This window comes from Pan paniscus, chromosome 15, assembly GCF_029289425.2.
Source record: "Pan paniscus chromosome 15, NHGRI_mPanPan1-v2.0_pri, whole genome shotgun sequence".
Taxonomy (NCBI): Eukaryota; Metazoa; Chordata; class Mammalia; order Primates; family Hominidae; genus Pan; species Pan paniscus.
The window spans coordinates 58,374,409-58,398,972 of record NC_073264.2 but is presented as its reverse complement, the minus strand read 5'-3'; the positions used below and the strand labels follow the sequence as shown (position 1 = coordinate 58,398,972).

Here is a 24,564-nt window from a genome sequence, read left to right as displayed (position 1 = left end):
CCTGGTACAATGGTTTCTAATCTGATAATACAGCTAACTATCTAAATGATGTCAGAACAGGAAAGTATTGCAAAGTTTGGATGAGGGATGGATCAATTTCACTTTCAGTAACTCCTAAATCTGATTTGTTGGAATTTAAGATGTAATCCTAAAAAAGTCCCTTAAACCTGAGGACTGTTTATTAACACCCCTTTTTTTGACCTTTGTCTTAGGAACAACCACTCTGTTGTGGCAGCAGTCCCTACAGAAGGCCTGGATGATAATTCCACCTACCTAGCTCCCAGGGGTAGTGTAGGAGTCTATCAATGTCTATGAAGTATTTTGAAATACTACAACAAAAACCAGAAAAAAAAATTGGCAATTGTTACCAAGTATAAATGTCTGCCTTGAAAGATCTTAAATCATACAATGTATAAAAACACCATAATTTTAACCTAGTAGAAATACTGAATTGGTGTGAAAAAAATGAAAACGATTTTATGGGACAGACTAATGTTTAATAAAAAAAATTTTTTAAACAAATAATTGTCATCAGAATTCCTGACAAGACTGCTTCAAACTTGACATTTGAATCAATTACTTAAAAAGTTAAAAAAAAATTGCCACCACCGTAAGGGTATTGCCTAAGTACTATATTGCTGGCTCTAAAAAGTTTTTAAAATATTGTTTAGTAAAAAATGGAGAAAAGAAGGGTTTACAAAATCATGAACGATCTTTTCTGGAGTTCATTCTAAAAAATTTAACACTTTTTTTTTTTAACCTTTCAAGTTTATTGAAGAATAATTACCTATGTGATAGACATCAGATTTCATAATCATATTTTGGCACTAAAAGGGAATTTAGCAATTTTGCATCTAGAGAAGGTCTGACACTATCCAAATCTTTCACTGGAAGTAGTTGCTCATATTCACTGCAAACGCAAAGCATCTTTCAAGTTAAAAAATGCAAAGAATAGTTATCAAAGAAAATGAATAAAATCCATAGTGAGATAATTTTTTAGAAAATGATTGAAGTTTTAACCCAAGAAAGGACTCTTAGAGTGTCTTATAGCTTAGAATAAGAACATGTCAATCACGATTAAGCTTCTGGAATCGGAATCCCTTTGAAATGCAGCTGTTTCTTCTTTAATTGTGGCAACGGACTCTGAAGAAAAGAAAGGTCCAGCCTTAAAGATGAGTAAGGAATACAAAATAGCTCAGGATTAGTTGTGGAGTTCAAAGGTCGCTAATTACACTAAGGAGTTCCCAGACACAGGGAAAACATTAAACAGGTCACCTACCAAACGGGAAACAGACTTTGTCTTCAGAAATTATCCTGAAGTGACAGGTTTCTAGACAAAATCAAAAGCATCACAGTGTGCCCAGCTGATCTCAATGGGATGAAAACCTAAGTTGGTTCAGTTCTGTAGCACTATGTTAGAATGGAATGGCAACAGATGGCATCAGGTTCCCCAACACCTCATCACTTTTCCAGGACACCCTAGATTTTCCTCCGGTTTCTAGAAATGTCAAATAGAAGATTCACTGATTTTTCTAACTGCTTATAAACTTTTGCCTAGGGGATTATTATATTAAATCTTTGCCTACTCACTAGATAAATGCCTCTTGCTTACCTTAGTGTATTTGGTAAACATTTATACAATCAAGATTCCAAATGGCTCCATTACCATTAACTTATCAACATAAGTGAAATGTTAAGCTTTATTTGAGTTTAAGAGAGATCAAATAACTTATAGGGAATGATATTTTCTTCTTTCAAAAGGAAAGTTTTCACTGCTGATTATCTATGATTAAGCTAGAATAACAAGTTAAAGTCCTGGTCAGGCAGTTATTCTTTTTTTCTTTGCTACTTGGGATAATTTTGAACATAGAACCTTATGCCATGATAATGCTTTGCAGAAAATGAGTTTATGAGTAGGACTGACCTTAATTAAAAAATCATATTTCAAATCCTAAATTTATATGCCCTATACCTTTAAACTATCATGCTTTCTTCTGAGGAGTTAGCAGCTTTTCTAAGCTTTTCCTTAGAAGACTCATTAAAAAACAGAACCCAAGATATAATCAAATTGAGTATTAATCTTTAATGCATTTTTTTTTCTCATTTGTAAAAAGACATGAATGAAGTTTTGAGGTTTGTGAGATTTCATCTTTTCTTGAATGGTCACTTAAAGTCCAACTTGACAATGAACTGCTCTGAAAACATAATATGATATATAATTGCAGAAGCAGGTAGAGTATAAAGATGATGACTAGATGGTTTCTGAAGAAATCAAGAGAATGGTAAGAAAGTGAGAGTGACAGCTTTAAGGAGATATATACTACATGTGACTAAAATAAGCTTAAATGATACTCTCTACTCACAGAGTGCCTTTTGAATTTTTACCAGAATTCATTCATTAATTTTAACTTAATAAGACACAGCAAGAGCAGTATTAGATCTAAATTACCTTTAAAAATTTGGCTGCAGACATTAAATGATTACAAAACACTATGATCATCTTCTGAAGGTATTCTACACATCTTAATATGGCTACTGACATCCTAAGCAAAATGTCAAAGTGGCAGATTAACAAGCTTACTTAAAAACTAACTCTAGAACAGAGATTACACACCTTAAGTAGAATTATGCAGATTATTTATTAGTCAATAGGATAGTTCTGATTAAGAAGAACAGCTTACTATTTAAACACTTTTCCTTTGTCTCTGTTGGCTGTTTTTTGAAGAGATGTAGTTGTCTCTAACATGGTCTCTGGTATTCTGTAACAACACCTTATACTAGGAGCTTAGTACTTAGATTTGGAAGAGAAAATAGTTTTTATCTTGCACATTATCTACAACCCACTGGGAGTGGCTGCCTGAATCTCTGAACTAAAAAGGAGCCTGACCCTTTATCCAAGGCTCAGTACAGAAAAGGGCTGTAATTGATTAGCAATGTCTGCCACAGAAACACTAGGAAACAAGTGTGGCAGGGTGACCCAGGACCAGTCTAAAATGAGCCCAAGTGAATCATTACTTTTCTATGTTCTGAATTATACTGGCATAAAATCGAAGGTTAACAAAATTGGAGACATTAGCTTTTAAAACGTCCTTTCAAGCTCTATCAGACTACAAACACTACATAAGACTACTTTTACAATTAAATCATTCAGTGATTTTTCACTCACAGGTTATATGCATCCACATTAAAAATATAAGATTATGATTTTCTTTAAACTGTTATCATTATATAATCCCATTTAAACATGAGACTATTACAATAATAATGATCCATATGTTACTGGAGCAGGGGCTTTAGAATTCCAGATGTAATAATCAGAAGAAATTAGTTTCCGGTCTAAAGAAAAGAAAAAGAAATTAATGATAAGACTATTTCAGCAAAAATTCAACGAGAGCAAAGTCATGATTTTTGAAATTGTGGAATGCAGTTATTTCAAGTCAATACTTTGAAATATTCACTTTAATTTCATATTATCAAGACTTTATTATAACTTTTACCATTTTACAAATATGGACTCATTAAATATTTGAAGAATCCATCTTTGACCTTACATGAAATATCTCTCATTTATGCCAAATCTGCCAATTTTATCTTCACATTTTCTCTAAAATCTTTTTCATATGGACCATTACTCTGACTGCAAAAACATTAAAAATTTTTCATTGGTTTATCTTCTATAACCTTATCACCATAGCCCTGATTCTGGGTCTTGCTATTCTTTACCCAAAGTGTCAGAGATATAAATTAACACCCAACTTCCTAGCAACATTCTAAATAGTTTGCTTCACTGGTTTCTTATTATAGTTCTGATCAATTTAAGCCTTTTTAAAAATAGCTTTGAAACTCTACAAAAATGGCAACCTATTTGAACTAAAGTTTTCTGATATGTAAAGTTGAGATAATAATGTTCATTTGGAGTTACACATGTAAATTCTTTTTATATATATATAATTAAATATCCAATTAAATATAATTATCCAATTCAGCCTGTTCTACCTTTCTTCTTCATGCCCTTCTTCATAATGAAAAGAATATAGACTATATTGTCTTTTTTGTTCTCTTCAAAGTTTGAGAACGCAGTAACAATGAGAGGCAAGACAGCATACTGTTAAGTGGACAGGTTCCAGAGCCAGAATGCTTGAGTATCTGACTCACAGTTCTGCCATTTGCAAGCTATGGGACCCTAATCTCTCAGTTCCATCAGTGTCCTCATCTGTAAAATGGAGATAACAACACTTACATAGGGTGCTGTGAGGATTAATGAGACAATGCACATAAAATACTTAGAACTTTGCCTGGCATATAGTAAGCAATAAATATTAGCCATTATTATTTAAATTGGTATTATTATTACTAAACTATTTTTAAACTAAATTGTATATTATGAAAATAGATTTTATTGTCAAGATGATGGCAAAATAAAGTTTTACATAATTGCACAAACTGGAAGTCACATTCTGAAACTAACAGGAAAGAAAAGATGGGTCATAATATTAATTTAAAATGAGTTCTTTCATTCAACATATTTTGTATTAAGAAGCAGGTACGTTCCTATCCTGTATTATGTTCTCTGGAAATTACTGCAGTATGTTTAGTTAACATAAATAAATTATTTTCCCATAGACAATCTAAAATACTGGTCTGTTTGCTTTCAGTCTCTCATATATACAACAAAAAAATGATGTAAGCGAAAACACAGGGCAAGCCTAGGGAAGTAAAGAATACTGGTTTATTCTGGTTACATTACATAGTAGAAGTTATATTGACATGCACAAATAGTTGCTTAGAATTCTGTAGTTCTGAGTTCTCTAATTCTCTTGAAATGTACATGGAGAGTCCTTTCCTATTCTTTCTATTTTAGGAACCCTAATCCTTAGTTTAAGAAATATTTATCTAACTATAATAAAAAAAATGTGTGCAAATTGGGATTATTCTTATCCACATATATAACAGCTTTATTCTCCTTAATGTATGAGGCAAAAAGGTTAAGTTTAGATAACTCTACCTCATTTTAGCTACTATTCGATGTTACATATTTCTATTTGATCTGAATTAAATACTTTTGATTCATTTATAAATTGTTTTTGTCTCATTATATTTTCATGTTTCGTGTGTGTGTGTGTGTGTGTGTATGTGTGTGTGTACACACATATAGATCTATACTTTACCAACCATTAAACATACTAAAATCAGGAAACGTCTTTTTTATTGTCTTCCTATTGATAAAATAGAGAAGGTGCTAAATAATGCTTATTGATTGCAACATTTGCTGAAGATATTTAAAAGTTTTAAACAAGAATCATCTCTAGTATCTACTAAATCTATACTATACGCTAAGCATCATACTAAGTCAATATAATCTTATCTAAACCTCATAACAATCCTGAGGTAAATCGCACTATTATTTCCATTTTATACACAAGAAAATTAAAACTTCAAGAAGCTCGCTAACTTGCCCAAAGTTACACAGCTAATGAAATGGCTGAGCCAGGCTTAAGCCCTGTCTGTCCAACATCACAGTCTCTGTGAATCACATCTCTGAATAACCAGAGAAAAACAAATCCAATTTTACACTGAAGTTCCCCTCTATCCCAATCTTTGCTTATCCAGACCACTTTATAAACAAGAAGGCGGCAGAGGGCAGTGTAAAGTACACAAACTGTTATGTGGGGTAGAATCAGCCCAGAATTTTATAAATTGGGATTATTCTCTAATCTCTAAGTTCTGTTACATTCAAATTTTACCTTAGGTAATAACTGCAAACACCATTTTAATTCCCTTAAGTTAGTTTGAATCTGTGTAACTTACGTGCACTTATTTTTGGTTTTCCTGATGCAAAAACTTGAACTGAATGCTGATCTGCATAACATCCAGTAAGTGTGTAATCTAAGATCCTAAAATGAAGCTAGAAAGAAGAGAGAAATGTACCAAATTAAGGTGATTATTTGGTAAAAAGGATGGTTACATTTTTTCCCTTAACCCAGTCTTAGGGAATTTATTTTACACAGTTCACAAAATAAAAACCACAAGTACTAAACTTGAATTGTGTGTGTGCGCACACATATATATACAAAAACACACACAATTTTTTTTTCCGTTTGCATTAGGGCCATTTTTTTGTAAGGCTGTCATTATGAAGTACTTAACACATAATATGCACTTCACTAACAGCTCTATAATCCATACTGCAAGGTATGCTGAGTGAACTGACGTTCAAAGATGGAAGCAATTGGTATCCCAGCACGTAAGCAGCAGAGCTGGCATTTGAACTCAGACCTTACCGACTCCAAAAGCTGGTGCTGTCTCCCCCTGTGCTGCTGTCTTGCATGCCCTATATTCTCTTCTATCCCTAGGACTATGTGGCTATGATATATTCTAGATCATAAGTCTTTTACAGGCAGGAAAGTATACACCTTCTAATAAAATATAATTTAATTTTGAAAACAGAAACATCAGTTTATCTTGTGTTTAAGGGGAATGAGCTGCGCTAATTTTCCAGAAGGGTGAAATTTAACTTTTACAGAACTAAGCTTAGGAATTACCTTTTCCCTCACCTAGAAAACCTTTCTAAAACGTACTCCATAATTCCTGGATTTCACTGACAATGTGGGGCTATCACTACAAATGCCAACTATTATACTGTGCTGTAACAGAGTAAATCATTAGTACCTTCCCTGAAAACAGCACACTCTGTTGTCCAGGTTGCAGTGCAGTGGCCAGGGTGCCCCTAAGTTACAATGACATTCACATGACCTATGAAAAAATCTATGCTTCATGGAGCTCTAGCAGTATCCTGATATCTTTTTATATATTTTTTCTCTTATCTCTATTCCCAGCAAATTTCTCCCATTTCCTAACTTTCTCTATTAATTACCAAACTAACTGATCACATGCATAAGATGTGATTTAGAATGTAATGTAATTTTCAGATCTTCTCAGCAATTTTTTTTTTCCTGTTGCAACCCAAATTATCTCTGATAATAAAAGGCTGTTGCTTGCTTTTTTGGTATAATTCTTAATGCTGGAAGTTATGACAAGACTGATTTCCATACAACTGAAATACTGTAAAACACACTTAGATCATTCAGTCAACAAAAATATGTGCTACATGCTTTCAATGTGAGTGTAATTGGTTGGTGATGGGAATGAATAGAAAAATCGTAATTCCTACTTTTGAAGGACATAGAATGTGTGGTAACATTCCACATTTTTTTCTGAAAGGTATCTGAAGTAGGAATTTTTATAATAATCCTTGAAACAAAGCTTCTGGACATAAGTGAAGCCAAGATAGAAGAAATGAATTATCATCAGTATACTTCTGACTTCACTACCACTTCCCCTAATTGTCTGTATTTCTCTTGATGTCTTTAATACATTTTTTATGTTTTCTTGCTACCTTTCTAATCACTCCTTCAATTCCCTCATTTGTTTTTTTTAATCTTCCTGTATTATTTTATCCTTTTCTGATCTTATTTATTTCCACTGCCTCAACTATTTCTTCTCTGTGGCTAATTCCTAAATCCTGTATACAGCTGAGCCTTCTCTTAAGAATCAAGCTTTAGATTTTTAGCTACCCACTGAACATTTACAATGGGCTATATTGCTATTACCAGCAAAAAATATGATATGAAACCCATTTCTTCCCAATTTTCTCCATATCAATAATTTAGGTATATTCATCCATTCAGCAAATATTTATGTGTTAGGTCCTGGACTAGATATTTGGAATAAAACAATGAATGAATGAGATTCACGTCTCTACCCTCTTAAAAAGCGTCAAGTTTGGTTTAAGTTCCATTTTTTTTTAAACAATATCATCTTGGAACAACACCATTCCTTGTCTCTGTATTTAATTAGTGGTCAAGGCTTTATTTTATCACAGCTTTTACGGCAGTCCCTTCATTTTTCTCCCTTCTCCCTTCTTTTCTCTTTCTGTTGACACTACACTAACTCAGCATTATTAACTTATTACAATATTACCCTTTCATATGGAATATTAATATGTTACAGAATGGCTTGTCTCTAATTTTTTTACTCACCTTCCTTACATCCATTCCAGATTAACATTCATAAAGTATCACTTGTGAAAGACTATCCCCTACTTTAAAAAGTACACCATCAACCAAAGGAATAAAAGTCAGATTCAAACCCTCTATAATCTTAATCTAAATTATGTATCCAGTCTCTCATAGTACTACTATTTTTAGCACTGGTTTCTAAGCATGCCTTGTTTATTCTTCTTTACTCTTTTAAGTAATTTCTTTACCTAAACAAATGTTAGTCAATCTTCAAGTCTTCATATTCATGCATTACTAGGCCTCAGAGTTTGGCTTAAACTTCACCTCCATTGTAAAGCTTTCCACAACTTCAGCTGTAGCACCTTTTTCTTGAAATACCAAAGCTGTTAGCACCGATAAATTGTTGATGTGCAACACTGAAAAATTCCTGGAGGGCAAGGACTACATCTTCTATTTTCTGTATACAAATCTCAATTTTTTTGTTTTTGAGACAGAGTCTTACTCTATCGCCCAGGCTGGAATGCAGTGGCACAATCATGGCTCACTGCAGCCTCGAACTCCCCAGGCTTAGGTGATTCTCCTATTTGAACCTCCCAAAAAGCTGTGACTAAAGGTGTGCACCACCATGCCCAGCTGATTTTTCTATTTTTTGTAGAGGCGGGGTCTCACCATGTTGGCCAGGCTGGTCTTGAACTCCTGGGATTAAGCGATCCACCTGCCTTGGCCTCCCAAAGTGCTGGGATTATAGGTGGGATCCACCATGCCTGGCCCAAATCTCAAATTTGATAACCAAGAGCTGAGCAGAATTAGACTAAGTTGGGTATTAGGTTAGCTGGTTCCCTTTAAAAACAAACAAACAAACAAACAAAAAAACCCTTGTTTAAAAGAGATCTGGTCGCACTCTGTTGTCCAGGTTGCAGTGCAGTGGCACAATTTAGCTCACTGTAACCTTGAACTCCTGGGCTTGAGCGATCCTCCCACCTCAGTCTCCCCAATAGCTGGGACTACAGACATCCCGCCACTATGCCTGGCTTTTAAAATGTTCAAGTATTAAGTGAAATAGAAGTGACTAATACTAAACAACAACAAAAAATCAAACAAAAATCCAAAAGAGAACTTATCCCAGACTAAAAGAACAGAATTCTAAAACAATTGGTGGAAAACATTAAAAATCAACTAGAAATATGCAATTTATAAACAAAGGAAGGGTGCTACTGTAGTCAGCTGTATAAATATGTTTACCTTTAAATATGCTGTTTCTCCAGTACAAATTGGGTCAAATGGCTGCTTCTCATGGCTCTTGGCTCCAAAAGTTACAGTTCCAGAAAGACTAATTTCCATTGATTTTGGGAACTTCTGGCCTAAAACACAAATATACCAATAAACAATTCTAAATTAAGTAGATTCTACAGTAAATGAAAAGAAAAAAAATCAATAAATAAAACTTGCTCACCAATAATCCAGATCAATAAGCTTTTCTCTCGAAATACTTCGAGCTGGCCAAAACTAGTTTTGTATTCCAAATGTGTAATTGGACCTCTTTAAAAAGAAAAGGATAAAATAGAAAAAGATCATAGATATAACAGTTTTAAGAGATCTAAGTCAAACTTGGCCACTGTTACTTAATACAAGGACAGCATAAAAGCAGATCTGTATTCAAGTTTGCAGAATAGAACAAATAATGAATGTTAAATCTTGAAAAACAACAAGCACACATAAACATTTTTGGTGATGATGTGTATTTCATTATTAATCCTTAAGACAACTATGAAATCATACGAAATGTATTAATACAGTCACATGGGTTGCTACAATAAGACTATGATTTTACTATATATGTAGATATATTTTGACAAAAAACTATGCTGCAGAATAAATTTAAAAGTAGAATTGATAATAAAGTAATATTATGATATAATTGGCTAATTCACCAGGTTGTTGATAGTTTGGTTTGACTTGTATATGGAAAAATTGCTAGAAATAAATCCGGTAGAAAAATAATCCCTGAGGAAGCTACATTGGCTTAAGTGTATAATTTACTAGTAAGTTTAACTAGAAAGATAAAGGCATATTTAAAGGTAAACAGATTATTTTTATGACTATATCATGAAAATCAGCATTCATTTAAATAAAATAAAATTGTTCAGACCTTAAAAATAGGGTAAAAGACAAAGACAATTTACTGTGGGACAGTGGAAATGTATTAAGGAAGACAGAAATTATGGCAATATGCATTTTATTCCTACCTATTGTAAAAAGGTATATGGGCTTCACAGAATTCAAAATTATTTTTCACACTTTCATGAAGTTTTAAATTAATGGTTATTCTTAGTTGTACTTCTTCCTCCTTCATTTGATAAAAACCCAAAATTGGTGGGACAGGGACCTAAAAAGAAACATAAATGTCTATATAATTCTCAGGTTAATGGGTCTAAAACACCAAAAGTAACTGAGAAAAGAGTTACTTTTAATGACTTGGAGATTATTCCAAGTTGTTTTGGTAACAGCAATGATGAATCTATATTCATCTTAAGGATAGGGATTCTTCACTCTTTGTTTTCAGAGATGAGAAAAGCGCTTTACAAAGGTGTACAATGCATTCTTGTTCCTATACTTGCTCGTCCAGGCTCCCCGTCTCCATGTTCTCTGATCTGCCGCATAGGGCATGCAGTAGGCATACTGATTACTGCCAACCTGCCCTCAGCTCCTGTTGCTCCAGTTGAATCCCATGAGTTCTCCAATCCCATCGTTCAGCAGTAACTTACTTGGTTGGTCATCAATGACTGACTGAAGAGGAAACAACTTGTAGGCTGGGGTGAGCCAATCATTACTTCTGGTACATGTGAAGTAAGACACAGAAAGACTACTTATACAGGGCAAGCCCTAAAGCTGTAAGGTCATGTGTAAGCAGAGAAAGCCAGTTGAAAGAGGAGACTGAGAAGCAGAGATGTGACAGACAGGGTGGACCTTGAGTACAGGCTGATACTAATTTTCTGGTTCTAGTCCCAGTAAGAACTGTGTCTGCTTCTTTTCTTATCCTTAAATGGCAATGAGATTGCCTATTGCATTCTCAAAATAAATTTGCTCTACTTAAGCTAGCTTGAGTAGGTTTTTCTAACCTACTCATTCACAACTAGGACAAGAGATAAATGGTATAGTAGAAACGAGGTTTGGGAGTCTGAAAAATTGGGGTTCAAATCCAGGCAATTTCATTTATCAACTATAGACGTGGTACAAGTCATTTCACTTCTTTGAGACTCTCCTCAGCTGTAAAATGGGGATAATGTTTAAAGGTTGTTAGCGGTACTACAGTACTAGAGAAAATACACGTAAAGTGCTTAGGACAATGTCTGACACACAAGCAATTATTCAATAAACAATAAATAGCTATTGATAATAATATATATTTGTAATTCAGGTTGCCTGCGATGAGGGGTATTTTATGTTCATGGTTAAAATCATGACTAAATCATACCAAAATCTATCCCATGACCATGAACTCCTTTTTAGGGAATATTAAAAAAAAGTTCAATTATTTTGAAAGCTATTTACAAATAGTTACCGACACCAAAGATAAGAGGTATCTTATTCAAATAAGTGAATCTTTTTTTTTTTTTTGAGATGGAGTCTCACTCTGTCGCCCAGGCTGGAGTGCGCTGGTGCGATCTTGGCTCACCGCAACCTCCGCCACCTGGGTTCAAGCGATTCTCCTGCCTCGGCCACCCAAGTAGATGGGATTACAGGTGCACGACACCACGCCTGGCTCACTTTTTGTATTTTTAGTAGAGACAAGGTTTCATCGTGTTGGCCAGGCTGGCCTCAAACTCCTGACCTCAAGTGATCCACCTGCCTCAGCCTCCCAAACTGCTGGGATTACAGGCATGAGCCACCGTGCCCGGCCTAAATCTTCATCTTCAATCATCAATTATTGTCTGATAAATAGAACTTTTTCTAAGTTCTCATACCAAGAGTATGAATTATCTACTTATCAATAGTATTTATGAATATAAAGATCAGCAAACTCTCAACTATTCTAGGGTTGTTACCTGGGAAGTGTAGAAGCATAAGTTGAATGACTCTAAAGGTGGAGTGAATGGAAATTTGTAAGGCCCACTAAATGCAGAGTCATCCATTGCATCAATACTACTAGAAGTCAGAATTGCAGAGTCAAGAGAAGTTACACAAGGGTGAACTAGAATATCCTGAAGTGGAGATCCATTGGTGGGGAGACTCAAGCTGATGGTAACATTTGGCATGATTCCTTCCAAATCACACTGAAATGCAAACAGAAAGATTATCACCAAAATCTCAGAAGCAAATGTCTGTTTGAGGCTTTTCAAAATTTATCAAAGTCATTTTCCCCAATTAACTCACTTTTCTCTAGGTATTGTTCTCTTTGCTTTCTGTGTTCTTATTAATGGTTTTATCATGTTCTTAGACACCCAAGCCAGAGACCAGGAGAGCCCTCATAGACTCCATTGCTTATCTCTAAAGCTCTTATAAAGACAATTTAAATCTGCTGAATTTTCTCCATTCCTGTTGAAACACATTGATATGGGCCCTTACAATTTCTGCCACAGCCTTCTAAATATTTCTGGACTTGCTTTCCTCTAATCAGTCCTCTAATCCTCCATTAATGCCAGAGCTATCTTAATGAAACATAATTTTTATTATATTTTTTCCATGCTCAAATCCTTTCAGTGATTCTACTTCAATTCTGTATTACCTGTAAAGCCTTTCATTGTTTGACTGTCATCTACCTCCTTTTTATTTTCCTTCAACTTTTAAGTTCCAGGGTACATGTGCAGGATGTGCAGGTTTGTTACATATGTAAACGTGGGCCATGGTGTTTTGCTGCACAGATCATCCCATCACGTAGGTATTAAGCCCAGCATCCATTTGCTATTCTTCCTGATGCTCTCCCTCCTCTAACCCCCACAACTGACAGGCCCCAGTGTTGTTGTTCCCCCCTTGTGACCATGTGGTCTCGTCATTCAGCTCCCACTTATAAGTGACAACATGAGGTGTTTGGTTTTCTGTTCCAGCATTAGTTTGCTGAGAATAATGATTTCCAACTCCATCTACGTCCATGCAAAGGACATGATCTCATTCCTTTTTATGGCTGCACAGTATTCCATGGTGTATATGTACCACATTTTCTTTATTCAGTCTATCATTGATAGGCACTTATGTTGATTCCATGTCTTTACTATTGTGAATAGTGCTGCAATGAACATACGTGTGTATGTATCTTTATAACAGAATGATTTATATTTCTTTGGGTATATACCCAATAATGGAATAGCTGGGTCAAATGGTATTTCTGCCTCAATGTCTTTGAGGAATCGCCACAGTCTTCCACAATGATTAAACTAATTTACATCCTCACCAACACGGTAAAAGTGTTCCCTTTTCTCTGCAATCTTGCCAGCACCTGTTGTTTTTTAACTTTTTAATAACAGCCATTCTGACTGGCGTTGGATGGTATCTCATTGTGGTTTTGATTTGCATTTCTCTAATGATCAGTGACGTTGAGCTTTTTATCATGTTTTTTGGCTGCATGTATGTCTTCTTCTGGGAAGGGTCTGTACATGCCTTTTGCCCACTTTTTAATGGGGTTGTTTTTCTTCATCTACCTGCTTAAAAATTTTCTACCCTGCAACTTACACGTAGTCATATTGGATTCTTGCATTTCCCTAAATAAATCATACTGTCTTATACCTCCAAATGCACCTTTGCATGTGCTATTCCTTGCAGCTGCAATGTTCTTTTCTCCCTGTAAATGCTTTCATTCTTCATGTCTTAGCTCATTAGATGCTATGTGTGAAGCCTTACATTCTGTATCACCTCTACAGCCTACCTTTGCTATGTAGAGAAGCCCAGGATCTTCTTCCCTATGTAGTCTGGGTTAGTTTGCCAATGAGAGGTACTCATGAGAGATTCACAAGGGAAAAGAAAAAAGGAAGTAATTTTTCTTGAAAGTTCTTTGAAGCCAGACAGGACAGCCTCTCAAACCTGTCCTTGAGCTCCTACTTTAAGGCCAAAGTGGCCAGATGCTGCACTTCTGCGGACCTTTCCTTGAATTTCCACTGTGAGGTCATAACAGACAGATATGGCAGTTTCTCAGACTTCTTTGTGAACTTTTGATTTGTCTATCTCCTCCAGTCTCCAGACTGAAGTCTTTAGTGACTGTTTCTGAAAGGCTACGGCTAGAGGATCAAAGACTTATTTCCTCAGTGCTTCTTGAATAAGCCCTAATTTCTATATTAGACATCTTTATTCCCATAAATCTGGTTGGGCTTCTTCTGGCCCAACCAGACTGATATACTTTACTTGTGTTTGTGTAGGTGGTCAGGGTCTTTGTACCTCTATCTTGAAATTCACCTCTATTAAAGCCTGGATCAAACTGACCAACTGGGCCCCATAAGAATTATTGATATCTTCTGTTTCAGCAGAAATATTTTAAGAGTTAGTGAACTCTCAAAGCATAACACTTAGCTCCTAATGCACTATCATATATTAGATTGCACCATGCATTAACTGTCCACTATCTACAGGTATCTGGTCCATTTCTCTTTTCAAGCTTTAAATTCTTTGAAAGCAAGAATCGTTACATTTTTCTTAGTATCTCTAGTGCCTGACACATTTCTATGCGTAGAAAACAATAATAAAAAATGTTTGCTGAGTGGCTATCTTTTTCTAATTATAAACCTACTTTTGTTTTCAATTTCTAATGTGAAATGTTTCACTTTTAATGTTTTACCTACTATTTGACATGTGTGGGAATTCATTATGTATCTGCTGTACAATGTAAGTACTTACAGAGCAGGCAGGCATTACGAAGAGTACTATATACAATTAGTGCCTTTATAAGGTCTGTCAGTGACAATTACAATAATGTCAGTCACATTAATAATAAATATGCCAAATAATCTTACTTTAAAACTTAAAAAAAATTTTAGGGTTTCAACTTTTAAACCATCTGCTATTTTCTATATGTGAACTAATAAGAATAAATGAAAAGTAGTTTTGCTTTTGATAGATATTTATGGAGACAAAATAAGCAAACATCAATAGTAAATACCATTAAAATTTAATAATATTCAGTTTATACTTAGCAAATTAATCTCTTAACATTCGTAAAGGGTCAGAGAAAGATCAACCATCATGGAACCTGCCGATGAATCTATCTGTGCACTTAAAATGCCGGATCATCAGTTATTTACTATAGGTTGAGAACATCCATTCTAGAAGGAATTGGTGTACTACCTTTAAACCAATCTGGCATATGTAACCCAACTTTAGAAGTAAAAGTTATTTAAAAAAAAAAAAGGCACCTAAGAGTTTATCTCATTTTAAAAATGAGAAAAGATTCACAAAATTGTGTAACTTTCTAAAGACATATAGAAAATTAGTGGTAGAGTGAGGTCTAGAACTTTGGACCACTGGCCTTTGGCTCTGGTTTTCTACCGAGTAGGATAAAATGAAGATGATTATTTCCATTTACAATGGGCTTCACAATAAAATTCCTTTAAACAGTAACTTTCTGAAGTACTTAAAGAATGTTTGGCTAACAGTTATACTATGTACATACAACCTTAAAGAAACATTTAGTATGTAGGTTAAGGTATAGCCCCATTTTCTCCCCCCTTAAAAACATTTTTTAAATAAGGAAGTTGTCCATCATGATAATCTGTATCAGGACTAAGAGTAGGAACCAATCTGAAATTCTCCTAAGAGTAAACTGGAGTCAGCCTATCGATGAACAGGGACATTAAATGCCATGATATTAATTAGCTTATATAATAAATAACATATTCCCTGTTTATTGCTACAGAATGAAAAAAAAAAAAACAGAATTGGTGAATTTTCCTATTTTCTTTTTTTTTAAGACAGAGTGTAGCTCTGTTACCCAGGCTGGAGTGCAGTGTCATGATTGTGGCTCACTGCAGCCTCTGCCTCCCAGGTTCAAGCGAGTCTCATGCCTCAGCCTCCTGAATAGCTGGGATTACAGGCATGCTCCAACATGCCTGGCTGATTTTTGTATTTTTAGTAGAGACAGGGTTTCGCCATGTTGGCCAGGCTGGTCTCAAACTCCTGGCCTCAAGTGATTCGCCCGCCTTGGCCTCTGAAAGTGCTGGGATTACAGGAGTGAGCCACTGCGCCAGGCCATATTTTTCTATTTTCATTTCATTGAACTTAGGAGAAAAAAGATTTAACTACTTTAAAACTTAAGAATGACATAATCCATGAACACCTCAATTTTGGAGCCATTTACAATAGTTATTTCTAATAAAGTGAGTAACTGGAGTATATTTTTGACCATGATAGATATGAGTTTAAAATAGACACAAAAACTTTTAGGTAACTTTAACGTTAAACAGGATTAAAAAAAAGACAGACCCAATTTTTCTGTCAGGACTGTTCTAATTCTCTGCTCTTGAACTCTAGTTTTATTCTATAATATTTATACATAGCCACACAACATTAAATTTGACATATAAAAAGTATACGTAACTGCAGGGAATAAAGGAAGATAGAAAAATAAAGAAATGAGAATACTATTAATATAAACTTGTAGGAAGTTTACCTGGAGGATTTTATTTTTGATCATTATTCAACATGGCATTAATCACTGCTAACTGTATTGTTATTTACATTGTCTTTTCCTGTTTTCTATTTCTACAGAGAACCCAATATTAACCTAACGACTTGTTTAAATAAGAGCCCTTCAACATGATTTTAGATATGTCAGAGATGTCAATTTCATCCCTCTAAAGAAAATGGAAAACAGCAGTGGTGACTTTAAAATATGTTCTGAAGTTATTTGACATTACTCTTTTCATAGGTGGAGCCTAATTCCACGCCCCTTGAATATGGACCACTTAGTGACTTGCTTCTAATGAACAGAAAGTAGTGGAAGTGTAACCTCCCAGCTAGGTAATAAAAATAATCGCTTCTGCCTGCCTGCCTGCCTGTCTCTCTCCTCTCTCTTCTCTCTTCTCTCTCTCTCTCTCTCCTCTCTCTCTCCCCCCCCACCCCTCTCTCATCATCTGGTCTGAGGGAAGCCAGTCACCAAGTGTGAGGACACTTAAGCAGCCAGTTGAGAAGTCCATGTGGAAAGGAACTAAGGCCTTCCTCCAATAACTAGGACCAACTTGTTAGCCATGTGAATGAGTCATCTTGCAAGCAGATCTTCCAGCCTCAGTCAGACCTTCAGATGACTATAGCCTCAACTGAAAACTTGACTGCAACTTCATGAGTGATTCTACCCTGAAAGTTCCCAGCTAAGCTAATCCCTACAGAAACTATGAAAATAATAAATGTCTATTTTGGGGACAATGAGACAATTCTTTACACAGCCACAGATAACTAATATAATTGGTAAGGAATGCAAAAAGATAACATAAAATTTTACATGACTCTCCCATTTAAAAACTGCTGCTTAAGATGAAAATAAAAAATGTTATTTAAAATACAACTAGCAAATTTAACTTTTCTCCATATGTTAAATAAAACGATAAAGCAAATACCAGAGAAAAATCTCACCTTGCAAGTCACTGTTCCAACAACTTGCCATGTATCTGCTATACCCTGTTTATCATATTGCATGGATTTTACCTTTTCAGTGATAGAAATAGAAACTTGTGGTTTTCCTTTGTACGTCCCAGTTTTCCAAGCTGGCTGTTTCTGTGGCTGAGTCACAGATGCAAAATTGGTATTATCTAATGAATTCTGTAAGTTGGCATCTAATAAAGTACCAAATGGACAAGCCTGCAGAAGCAAGTCAGGCAACTGGCTCAATTTTGTATTCAGCTCAGAGTCATTTTTCTGACCTGAATAAAGAAAATCCTGTATCCCAAAAAGAAATTCAAAGCCTTGTGAAACTCCACTGACACTGATTAATGGCGGACGAGGGGACAGAGTTTGTTCAACTAGTGGAACACAAGCATATATCATGTCATTCTTCAGAAAAGCAACAACTGGCCAGAGTTCTTCACCTCCTATCAGGAGTCCATAAATGGATGTTTTATTGATGCGTGAACAGCTATCACGACTCTCAACGAAGTCTTTATCATCATCCAATAATCTAAGTTCAAAGAGCAGTGCTTTAAGAAAGGGACCATCTTCAGGAACAGGCACATAACTTGCTCCATTGAAGACTCTGGCTCGTTTTTCAACAGTTGGATACCGTCTGCATTATGGAAACAGAAACATTATAAATGATTCTTCCAAGTAAAATCAAGATGAAAGAATTTTTTTAAAACTCTCAAATATAAGGCAAACAGTAATAACAATAAAATACACGAGAAACAAATATATACACACATCCATAAAAGCCAACAACCAAAAAATTATAATGCCCATTAAGTTACTATTAGAGTGACTGTTTCATATTTGGTATATAATCTGTTATTCAAAATGCTTAATTCAATTTAGTTATCTAGTTTAGGTAGAGTACATGATTCTAATTCAAAATCCTTGTCTCTCAGCCACTCAGATACCATCTTGGTCAGCAAGGAGTATATACTTGAACCGTTTTAGGCATCTGTAAGAATTTTTTTTCTTCTGATTCTATCTTAGTAGCTAGAGTAGGGCTAACAAAATGGTTCAATTTAACCCTCCATAATTTTGGATTCATTAGTTGAGATGGTACAATTTTAAAAGGAATGTTCTATTCTACTTAACTTATAGTGAATGACAGGTACCCTGAGTCTTCTTGCCAATCCCTACAAAAACATGGAAGATCATTTTAGTAATAATGGTTTATCTCTATGGCCCTGGAAGATACTTTTAGATAATAAAAAAGAATAAAATCAGAATGTTTTTGCATATTCTGAGTTGAACTGTAAGCAGTTACTAATTTATCTTTTCTTTGCTTGGAAACAGAAGATGCTTTTGCTTATTTACAGAAATCTGTTAGATCACAGTTTCTCAATTCCAAAATATGTACTTTTCCTCATTCCTTCTGCCTCCACTCCAAAGTCCAGAACAATGTCATTTATCAGCTGTTAACTTTTGAGTAAATCACTTAACTTCCCTTTGCCTATTTTCTCATTTGTAAATAAAGGGGTGGCAACAAATCAGCAGTTTTTACCAACAGTCAAAAACATACCTGGCTAAAACAGTTTTTTATTAAAAAATACTGATGTTTACTAATATTTTAAAAAAATATAAGTAAGAATGTATTCAAAGTTATCCATATGTAGATTAGGTGCAATGGCTAATCCAGCACTTCAGAAAGCTGAGGTGGGCAGATCACTTGAGGGCAGGAGTTTGAGACCAGCCTGGCCAACACGGTGAAACCCTGACTTTACTAAAAATACACAAATTAGCTGGTTGTGGTGGTGCACGCCTGTGATCCTGGCTACTCGGGAGGCTGAGGCAGGAGAATCTTGAACCCGGGAGGTGGAGGTTGCAATGAGCTGAGCCGAGCCGAGATTGTAACACTGCACTCCACCCTGGGCAACAGAGTGAGACTCCATCTCAAAAAACCAACAAACAAAAAGAAAAACACCAAGCAAGCAAGCAAACAAACAAAAAACCCAAAAGCAGTTACCCATGTGTAGGTAAATATCACCTACATTCTGATGCATTTTCTTGATTAAGAAAGGGGAAGAATCAGGTAGCACACCAGTAATGGCATGGCATAGCAGGTAAATGCCATTTATTTCTCTAAATCTCTGTATATGAATAGTAGAGATCTCTGGACTAAACTCTAGTCCAATCTCTTATTATCTAGTTTTCCAGAGGGTAATTAAAGTTCTTAAGTATAAAAATTTCACAATTGACTCTGAAGATAAGTTAATCTGGGAACTTACACAACACCCCAATATGTGTTCAATAAATATTTTGTTGGATGACTCAACCTATCATTTCTAATTTATTATATGCTTTTTCTAAAACAGGATTCAAGGCTTAAATGGGCCTACAACCATGGGGTATGATACCGACCTAAGCCAGATGTAAGCTGATGCTATTATTATCTGGAAAGCAAATCTTTAAACCAGAATCTTAACCAAGTTTTGTTATAGGAAATAAGTACTTAGATAGAGAAAACATCATTTGCCTTCTTAAATCTTAAATATTGGCCACTTATTGACACTTATAAAGTGTCAGTGCCTATCTGTGTAGCTCTAACACCTCCCCCAAGAGGTTAGAAAACTGAAAATATAATAAAATTTAACTAAGTCATTCAATGATACAGAATTAAATTATTTGAACACAACTTGCTACCTCTATAAATGTATTGAAAAGCCCATCCAAACATATCTGACTTTTTATTCTGAAATAATATCCTGAACACAGTGAAAAAACATTCTGAAAACTAGGATTTAAGAAACTTATTTTCTTAAGCAGTAAAAAGTTCACCTCTATGAAATATTAAGATAAGCTACAAAGCAACAGATATGGTATTGGTACAAGAAAGACAAAGTACTAGAACTGAGACAGACCAACATTTATATGAGGGGACATAACTAACACTACCAGTAGCCTCACAAATTAATGAAGACATGACATACTGCTTAAAAGATGATGTCAGAAAAACTGACCCACACTACAGAGAAAACCGAAATGGGATTCCTACTTAACATCATATCCAAAGATGGACTACATATGGGTTAAAGACCTAAATGTAGCAGATGAAATTATAAAGAGAAGACAATGTAGGAAGATATTTTTGGGAAATATGGGTGAGAAAAAACTTCAACAAATTCCCAAAAGCAATTAACTACTTTGATTGCATCAAAATTAGTGATTTCTGTTTAACCAAGGGCAACATAAATTGACAATGGTAAATTAAAGAAAATATCTGTACTATCTAAAAATGACATAGGACTAATACCAAGAATACAAAACAAACTCCTACAAATTCAGAGGAAAAAATAAGCAACTTTCAAAGAAAAAAAGGACAAGACATGTACAGGCAATTCACAGTAGAGGAAACTTAAAGGACTAACAATCATTGCTACATACAGAAATGCAAACGAAAATAAGATGTTCTTTATTGGCAAAAATACATGTTAGGAAAGAATGGAGATACGGGAACCCCTTCTTGCTGCTAGTGAGTGCGTAGGTGGCTGAAAGCATTCTGTGGAGCAGATTATTTGGCAGTCTTTAGTCAAAATCGGCATAGACATGCCCCATGGACAGATTTGAGGATGCATACTTTGGCAGTGTTCTTTGGAGGCAAATTTGGGAGAGGTCATCACTAGGTAAAGGGGACAGGTAAATGTGTAGGATGTGAACCATGAGTACTACAGAGCAAGAAGAAACAATGGCCTAGATTTGCACTGTCCAACATAGTAGAACTACCCACATGTGGCTATTTAAACTTAAATAAAAATCAATTAACATTACCCAAAATTAACAATTGAGTTCCTCAGTTATGCTAGCTGCAGCTCAAAAGCTCAATAGGTACTTGTGGCTAGTGGCTACAGTATTAGCCAGTACAGATTAAGAACATTTCTCCTTTCCATCATCATAGAGAATTCTATTGGACATGCTGCCTTAGATGAACACAAAGTATCATGGATATTTCTTTAAAATAGTGTCGAGAAATGTGACAAATGTAACATTAGGAAGTGAAGTCTAAAGCACACTTAATTATGTAATTTGAAAAATGCATACAATGAAAAAGAGTAACATCGAAGATGTTAAGAGTTACCTGTCAGTGGGAAGGGAACGGCAGTTAGAAATAGGTAACCAAAGGGAATATAAGTAAAATGAGAGATACTTTGTACGGACTGATGCGCCTGGTAAAACCACGTACTAAAGAATATTATTAATCTCCTGTATTTGAGGTCCAACAACAAATGTTGGGGTTAGTGTCAGCCAGAAATCCTGGGGGGAAATGGTAAACTCCAACTCTGATGCCCTCAGGAACAAAAACTGTTAAGGTTGCAAAGAAGGAATTTTTCATATCCCCATTGCCAACCAATTTTCATTTAAAATTAAAATCTTTTTTTTCTGCCTCAATCTCAATTCTACTATGGTACTACTTCACTATAAGCTTTCTTCAGGGAAGAACGAATTGTGACAAAAAAGAACTATCAATGGCCAGAGAATAAAAGGTGAAATAGACCCACTCGATTGCCACCAACATTTTACAATGAGTTACTGTACAATTCCCTTAACAGAGCTAATTTGATTACACAGGGCAAATTCTAATAGTGGGACCAGATCAACTTAACACAATATATGAAAAAGTGAATACATTTTTTTGGGTTTCTATTTTCTTCAACAATTAGGAACTGTAAACTGATGATTTCTACCAATGACACATATTAACAAGATAAAAATAAAAGCCTGGGCGGGGCGCGGTGGCTCCTGCCTGTAATCCCAGCACTTTGAGAGCCAAGGCGGGCGGATCACGAGGTCAGGAGATCAAGACTATCCTGGCTAACACGGTGAAACCCCCTCTCTACCAAAAATACAAAAAATTAGCCGGGCGTGGTGGCGGGTGCCTGTAGTCCCAGCTACTCGGGAGGCTGAGGCAGGAGAACGGCATGAACCCGGGAGGCGGAGCTTGCAGTGAGCGGAGATCGCACCACTGCACTCTAGCCTGGGGAACAGAGCGAGACTCCGTCTCAAAAAAATAAAAACGAAAAAATAAAAGTCTGATATAACTTAGCATGGATTTTTCAGTAGAATAAGTTAAAATGTTCTTGAACGATTTTGTCAATGCATGTTGAAAAATCTGAAAATGTTTAGTGCTCAGTAAATTTTCTACCGTTCCCTTAGTCATCTCCATTTTAATTCTAAGCAGACGGAGGTCATTTTAAAATACAATACTAATAGAAAACATATACCGTAAATAATATGTACCAGTCATCAACTCAATTCTCACAACACTGTAAGGTAGGACTATTAAAATCTCCATTTAACAGACGAAACAGAGGTCTGTTAACTGGCTAGCCCAAGGTCACGCAGCTATTCGTGGCAAACCTGGGCCACGAAGCACCACAAAACTATGCTACTTCATCGATCTTCTGATCCATCATCCCTGAGGATTCAGATTTGCATTTACCTGGAGAATCTCACGGTGCCACAAAGTGGAGTTCCCGGTTCGTGGCTTATGAGCCACACTGCCCGCTGCGCCATGGTTAAGTCAGTAAAGCATTAGCTCATCTCATAATTAAGGTCGCCACCGAGGAACAGCGCAGACCGGCTTTCTCAGACGGACTCTTAACAGAAGCCCTGAGGCTCATCCTGCGCCGCACACCGGTCGCGCTCAGCAGAGAGGTTAGCTTTTTTAGGTGAAGTCACTAACGCTTCTGAGTCGCTCTAGGCCAACACACACCACAAAAAGTTCTAAGAACCCCAACCTATAACCTTGAGAAATTTACCTATACCCTGCAACTCCGGTATTTTCTTCCTCTAAATTCTACTTCCGGAATGGTGGCCCGCAAGGATCAAAGTTCCTCATACACGGTAGCGTCGAGCCTTTTTTCGGTTCGCCCGCCGCTCGTTTTCTTCGCCGGCCCCTCCCGACAACCTCCCTGGCGCGCGCAGTTCCACTTCCGGCGTATGAGGCGGTGACAATGGGAGCAGCGCGGGCGGCGCCGGGAGGCAGCTGACAAGCGTTTGCGGCTTCGCTTCATGGCCGCTCTCCCGCCCCTCCTGGGATCTGTGGGGAGCTGGGGAGCCCGCAGCGGCCCGGAGCCGGAGCTGGCGAGCCGAGCGGAGACCTGTGCGCCGCGCCTCTGAGGCGCAGCATGTGAAGCGGAGACGGCATCCAGTGGGGGGCGAGCCTCTCAGCCGGCCGGGATGGCTACCACGGCCGAGCTCTTCGAGGTGGGCCCCGGCGGCTCTACAGGGAGTGGCAGGCCCGGGGTTTGCAGGCAGCTGGGTGGGCGGGCCGAGGAGCGGGCGTTTGCTGGCTGCCCTGGAGGAGCCCTCGGGAGAGAGGTGCGAAACTGAAGGGTTGGGGTGGCAGCTCCGTGTCAGCGCGGGCGGAGCGTGAAATGGGGGAGGGGTGCTTGGGGCCGAGGTGGGCTGGGCGGCCGGTCGGCAGAGAGGGGAAGCCGGGTGTCCCAAGGGAGGAGGGTTGCTTTTGTTTGTGGGGGCAAGAGGGAAAGTCTGGAAGGTTCGGGTGTTGGAAGATGTCTACTCCGGATGAGTAGTGGGAAGGGCTGACTCAGGACGAGGAAAGAGAGCCAGGAGCCTCAGGTTGGGCGAGTCTTGTCGCTGGGGTCCTCGCGGGAATAATAGGAGGAAGCCACTTGAGATCGGGACTCTTGGGGGCTTCTCGTTTTTGAATAATTATTCCATTAGTAAGGTTGCAGGTGGCATTTATAGGACTGCCAGTTTAACCTGACATTTGAAAAGGCTGGGACAATTTTTTTTTTTTGGACAATAAAGGCCTACTTATCTCTTTCGACTGAAGAGAGATAGACTGAAGGGAGGCAAAATTCAAGTGAACACTTTATTTCATGTAATACATAATAATACACTCGAGGCATTTACGTGTATTATAAAATAAAAAAACGTTTATAAAATAAAACGAACACTTCGTTTCATGTATATAATGCACCTTAAGTGT

At 36.6% G+C, this 24,564-nt stretch overlaps 2 protein-coding genes across 3 annotated transcripts in view; one reads left to right on the top strand and one right to left on the bottom strand.

Moving 5' to 3' along the window:
* Nucleotides 1–2,060: 2,060 nt before the first annotated feature.
* AP5M1 (adaptor related protein complex 5 subunit mu 1) lies at nt 2,061–23,538 on the bottom strand. Its single transcript, XM_003831672.5, has 8 exons — nt 23,050–23,538; nt 17,568–18,213; nt 12,065–12,292; nt 10,265–10,404; nt 9,472–9,557; nt 9,261–9,379; nt 5,809–5,905; nt 2,061–3,336 (listed from the first exon to the last, which is right to left on the bottom strand). Exons 1-8 carry the CDS (start codon nt 23,121–23,123, stop codon nt 3,254–3,256), a joined length of 1,473 nt encoding a protein of 490 aa, XP_003831720.1. The 5' UTR covers nt 23,124–23,538; the 3' UTR covers nt 2,061–3,253.
* EXOC5 (exocyst complex component 5) overlaps nt 23,524–24,564 on the top strand; it is a 64,212-nt gene continuing 63,171 nt past the window's right edge. Inside the window, exon 1 of one of the 2 annotated variants that reach the window (XM_003831669.5) lies at nt 23,524–23,816. In XM_003831669.5, the coding sequence (XP_003831717.1) occupies nt 23,790–23,816 (27 nt within the window). In that variant the 5' untranslated portion in view covers nt 23,524–23,789. Of the gene's footprint in view, nt 23,931–24,564 lie in introns of both variants that reach the window. The other variant, XM_008957027.4, reaches the window with a different exon arrangement.

Excerpts from the sequence above, each read along its gene's own strand:
- AP5M1 (XM_003831672.5), bottom strand. The coding sequence starts at position 23,123 with ATGGCGCAGCGGGCAGTGTGGCTCATAAGCCACGAACCGGGAACTCCA. Across the intron at positions 18,214-23,049 it reads GGCACCGTGAGATTCTCCAG|ACGGTATCCAACTGTTGAAA; the intron begins GTAAATGCAAAT and ends TCCATAATGCAG. Across the intron at positions 3,337-5,808 it reads AAAACCAAAAATAAGTGCAC|ACCGGAAACTAATTTCTTCT; the intron begins GTAAGTTACACA and ends TCTTTTCTTTAG.